Source organism: Calliphora vicina, chromosome 3 (genome assembly GCF_958450345.1).
Source record: "Calliphora vicina chromosome 3, idCalVici1.1, whole genome shotgun sequence".
Taxonomy (NCBI): domain Eukaryota; kingdom Metazoa; phylum Arthropoda; class Insecta; order Diptera; family Calliphoridae; genus Calliphora; species Calliphora vicina.
In genome coordinates, this window is record NC_088782.1 from 6,936,816 (window position 1) to 6,942,815 (window position 6,000).

At 28.2% G+C, this 6,000-nt stretch overlaps 1 protein-coding gene across 9 annotated transcripts in view; it reads left to right on the top strand.

Annotated features, from left to right (window-relative positions):
• The window catches only part of sif (still life), a 238,008-nt gene extending 234,337 nt beyond the window's left edge, over positions 1-3,671 (top strand). For 3 of the 9 annotated variants that reach the window (XM_065502958.1, XM_065502964.1, XM_065502962.1), the window contains one exon: positions 173-3,662. In XM_065502958.1, the coding sequence (XP_065359030.1) occupies positions 173-255 (83 nt within the window). In that variant the 3' untranslated portion in view covers positions 256-3,662. Of the gene's footprint in view, positions 1-172 lie in introns of all 9 variants that reach the window. The other 6 variants (XM_065502960.1, XM_065502966.1, XM_065502959.1 and 3 more) reach the window with 3 other exon arrangements.
• The last annotated feature ends 2,329 nt before the right edge of the window (positions 3,672-6,000 follow it).

A 6,000-nucleotide genomic window follows, 5' to 3' on the forward strand; every position in this document is an offset into this window, starting at 1 on the left:
CACAATTTCACACTTTCACACATACAATCAAAGATCTATTTATTTGTTGCTGGAGAAAAATTTTCAAAGTTATTAATTTGTTTTGTAGTTAAATTTTTTATTAAACGAAATTCTTTCAAAAACATTTTTCATATGATTTCCACATATTTCTTTTCTTTCATTTTTATTATAGGGTCCCCGGTGTGGAAACCACGAGACATGATAAACTTAGGCGATGCTCCGTCAACGTCCCGTAAAGACGGTTCCAAAAATTAAATTTTAACCAAATAAAACTAAATGCAAAACACAAATACAAATAAAATTGTAATCAAACCAAATGAAAACAAAAAAAAATAATAATACCACAAACAACCAACAATCCACAAAAAAACAAAGAAACAAAAAATGAAAACTTAAGAGAAAACAATGAAAGTGAGATCATCTCCAAACTGTCACAATATCAAGCACCCTTAGATATGTATAACAATTATAAAATACACCCCCGCCCCCCACTTCCTATCATCTAAGACCTTCCTTACTCCTGAACTTCCCGATGAACAATTTCCCCTATACTAGAATGAAACATTTTAATTAATTACGTACTAACGGTAGTTTTAAGTATTGAAAGATCAAACGCAAACACACGGATTATCAACAAATTGTTACAAAATAAAATGAAATAATTAATGAATAAATGAATTAAACAAAACCAAACAAAACAAGAATACTACAACAAATACAATATAAAGCATAATTTGATCGTAATGCATTTGTTTCTGAAAAGACTTGAAGATTAATTTTATATAAGAAAAACCAAAAAAAAAACCATTAATAAAATTAAAAATCTCCAAAAAATAAAAAAAATATAGCATTAACATTTATACAACAAAACACTACATTGAATAAATTTAAATTAATTATAAAGAAAAGGAAAAAACAAAAACAAAAATTAAATTATGTAACAAAAACAAAGTAAACAATTTGCAACTAACAAATTATAAGAAACTTCTCTAGACTTATAGAAAGAAAACGTAATTTAATTAAAACAAAATTTAGTTAATGAAAATCTTTAAACAATTAATTAGAAAAATAAAATAAAACAAAATTCAGTTCTGGCAACACAAACAAACACACACTATAATATTCGACCTCCATTTACAAACTAAACACCCCCCCACCCTCAATCCTTACACACGCACTCACTCTCACACATCCATACAAAAATGAGAAACAAATAAATTTAAATTAAAATGAAAATAAAAATAAAAACAGTTAGTTAATTAATTAAGTAATTAAATCACATTCAAGTTAAATTTATAAAGAGAAAAAACAAACATTCAAACAAACATACATGCTGCATACTCACTCGTTCGTTCGTTCGTATACTGACAACCCACTCTCTCTCTCTCCCCCGTACCCCCTCGTACATGTAGTTAATACTCGTACTCGTAACTAAAATTAAAAACAAAACAAATACAATACAATTAACTTAAATTAATAGTAAATAATTTTATGTGAAATTTCAAAATAAAAAACAAATAAGAAAAATTAAATAGATTTTAAGTCACCTTTAATAAAAAAAAAAAATAAATAAATTAAAAATAATAAAACCTCTAACAAATCAACCACAACTACACTTTTTATATGTTGCATACACACGTACATACAGCGTACAGCTGTTGTCAGCTAATTAGAAATGAAATTTAGTGACAGACTTCGGTTAGTATTATTTATTTAAATAATTATTATTCAATATATTGTAACAAAATAAGATTTCAATAGGTGTAAAGAGCCAGGCAACCTACAATTCCGGAATTTTTGCAGGACTTTGCTTTGTTTTTTAAAACATGTTTATTGTTTTAAACAAATTTATTTACTTTTTTATGTCCTTGGTAATTACTAGGGGCGGATTTTCATGCCTTTTCGAGTAAGAAATGTTGTAGAGTTAATGTTTTGAATTTGATAACAGCGGCTTCAAATATATACCGATTTCCTCCATTTTTCCTTTATTGGACTAATAAAAAATGTATGTGTCAAACCAAAAAATGAATTGTTTAAAAATCTTGATTGACCCAAAGTTATATGCAACTAAACAATTTCTAAGAAAAGCAAAATTTACATTAAATATTTTAAATGAAAACAAATTGGAAAATTGTTGATACCGAGGGGACCAGGCCCACGCCTATTTTGTATGTAAAATTCAGCTTTAGGGCAACAATTCCCAAATCGCGTAGTCGATATCAAAATAAAGTAACCCATTTTAGATGACCAAATATGTTTATAATTATTTTGTAAAGGGTTCCGATAACATCAACTATGTTATGGATGTTACAGCCTAAAAACTTAAAAATTCCATTTTTGGGATTTTTTCAACACTTTTTTGGGAATTACGGTATACCTGATTACAAATTTCAAAATTTTTTAAAAAAAATATTCATAAATAATAATTTAATTTCAATTTGAAAAAATTTCTATCTTTGCAAAAACTCAATAAAAAACAATTCTTGTCTTATTTTCAAAAAAGTTTTCCATGAATTTTGTAATTGTCAAAAGTTATATATGTACAGTAGCCCAAGAAAGTCTACATACAGGAAAAATATTATATTACTTTAATTTAAAGCAGTTTTTTTTAGTTTTCTTTTATGAAATATAAATAATAAATGTCGATTTTAGCAAAAAAAATTCAAATAACGCCCAAAAGTTCACCGTTATTAGAGTTATTGATTCTGAGTAAAATAACGAAAAAATTATTCTCGGTCACGCCTACTTTTGGGTGGTCGGGACTATTAAGTTTCATAATATTTTGAACATTAAAGCCAAAAAAAACAAAAAATTTTTTCGTTATTTGACTCAGAATCAAAAAATTTAATAACGGTGAAATTTTGGAAGTGATAGGAAATGTTGCTAAACCCGATTTTTTTTTAGTGTGAATTTATTTTTTTAACAAATATATTTCACTACTTTTAACTTACAAATACAGCTTTCAACGAAAGAAATTTAATTTGAATTCCTGTATGTAGACTTTATTGGGCTACTGTATATTGTTTATTTTTGAAAAATAAACAAAATCCCCTATCCATGGATATATAACCTATAATTGAAAAAATCACGATATGTATAGTGTTGGCTGATCGAAGATTGAAAGTGCAAGATATTGTGGAAGCCATAGGTACATGGCCCAGTGATTTCAATTTTGAATGATCACTTGGGTATGAGAAAACTTTCCGCTAGATGGCTGCCGCGTTTGAAAGGTGAAACTACATATCTTTCAAAAAAAAAACAATTTTAAAAGTAGATTCAAGAGTAAATAATTATGATGTTTCGTAGTTGTAACTTTCATTTCACTAAACGAAGTGATCGAGAAACACTAGAAGTATATCCGTACTCCACGGACTCAAACAGAACAGAATTACTACTGTATGAGAACCCCTGCATATTTGTTATACTGTGTAATTAACTATAGATCGCTAAATGCCCAAAAAATACAGAACAGACTAGATCTCAATAAATTATAACAAGAATTAAATATGTAATAAATTCTTTTTAAATTATAGTTGTTCTTCTGAAAAAACGACGAATATATTAATTCTGAATACATGTTTAACGACATAATCTTTAGAGCCATGGTAGGCGTTCATATTGTTGAGGTTACGATGATTTTCGTCAAACAACCCGAATGTGAACAAAAGAGCGTAATAGAGCGTAAAAATACACACAATTCATTCAGTTTCTTGATGTTGTTGTGGATATTTTATTTTTTACCCAAAAGAGCACAAAAATTAAATGCCTCTTTTTGCGTACCACTGCTTTAAAGGCTATATCATGCGAATTGCCTTTTAAAATCATCAATTAAAACCTTAATTTTCATTTGGTTGGAATTTGACTTGAATTCTAATATAATTATGTTTTAGTCATAAAAAAATATTTTTATGTTTCCTTTTAACTGGTCAATGCTATTGATATAAACTATAATATAACTATAATTCAATTGTATGACACTGGACTAAATGCTTGAATTGCACTTGTTTTCAACAGGAATTCCAGGGGTGTATGTGAAGCTACAAAATCTTTCGGTAACGAAATCTCTTATAAATCGAAATAGCAATGAAAACTAATATTTAATTTTTGATAAGCATTTTTTCTGGAATTCAAGTTGAAAGCAAGTTTAATTCCAGCCTAGACTCCAGTGTCATGCAATTGAATTATAATTGTATTACACTTTATATCAATAGCATTCTCCAGTAAAAAGAATATTTAAATTCAAGTTAAACAATAGTGTCACATCTGGAGAATACAAAATTCCTAATACTAGAAGATTGGATCGTATCTTAGCATTTTATTCAAATTTTGAATTAAATAGTAAGTGCAATATTTCAAAGTGTTTACTCAATCTTTCAATTTAGTGAAACATTTATTTCGTTGTTCCACTAACATTAAGTACTGGGGGGTTATTATGTAATTCGATTCGAATCGAAACACTTTCGAAATACAATGTATAAAGGATACAAATTCGAAACGAGTTACATAATAACCCCCCTGGAATTATTTTTTGCATTATTAAATTTAGTGAATAAAACAATTTTGCACTTTTACCATCCGTTAGTGAAAACTAAACATTTAGTGCACTACTACTCAAAATAATTAACTTTTACATCAGGGTACCAGACTGCAGTCTACCGAAAAAGGACCAGACATGATGACATAAGATGGCTGATCAGTTGTGCTTCACAGACGGATCCAAACCATCGAATTGCGAAACTGTGCTCCAAATTTGCAAGGGGCTATTTCAATACAAAAATATTTCATCTGCTTTAGAGAGTGCGTAATTAATGGAGCATGAATTCTTGCGATGTGGAATAGTCAAGCTTCGCTCAGACAGACACACGAAGAGTTTTTTCACGCTGTCAAAGCGGAAAATTCAAGTAGCTAATATCGCTCGATAAGGTCGACCTTATGATACTTAAGGGATGACTATGTGGTCTTAGATAATATCAGTACGTTCAAGGTAATGCTTTGTTTAACCTATCGTAGATCAGAACTTTAAGCTTCATTCGTGAACTTAACTTGTTGGTGAACTATATGGCTGCATAAATGATTTTATAGCGTAGTGATGCTTGAGGCCCTATAATCTGTTAGATATAGCATTTTTGGCAATATAATACATCAGATTCATTTGTAATTAGCTGATTTCTATATGTTTCTCTTTTTGTGTATTAACTTTTCGATAAGGATTTTCAAATCGTTTACTTTTTCAATATATGATCGATGAGATTCGATGATGAATGCATTCTGAAGATCAAGAGGAATGGACACTAGGTAAGCCAAGTGAAGGTTGACAATATTAACATAACTCCCGGATATAAATGATCCATTGATCATAGCTCCAAAATAAATAAATTCTAATTTATAACGTTCATTGGAAACTAAACAAAATAATTCTAATTTTTGAACTCTTCCAGAAGCCCAATTCTAATTAGCTGCCAACAGCTGTATACTTTTAATTAGAAAATGTATATAATTGTACACCATATACATACATACAAAAAAACTCAGAGATTTATAAACAAAAACTAGGCAAATTTCATTAAACTCACAATCCCTACATTAAACAAATCTTAAATTTAAAATTGAATTTCGTAAACTCCAACCAAATCCTTTAACATGTTTATACATACTATAAATGTAATAAATATGCATTCAAATCTGAAACATGTCTTTTAATTACCCTTAATCCTGGTAAACCAGTCAGGGTAATTTACATGCAAGACATCTTAAACTTATTTTTCTTTATTTTTTTCAATTAACATTTTCAAAAGTCTTGAACTAAAACAAATCAAAATGCTACAAAAAGTTTATAAGGAAACCAACACTAATAAAACGTTTTTTTAGGCAAGCAAAACTTGAATAATAATAATTATTAAAAGAAATAAACAAACATAAAACTAATAATAAAATATAATGTTAACAATACATTAAAACAAACAAATTTTTGAACAATACGAACGTTAGAATTCATAGATT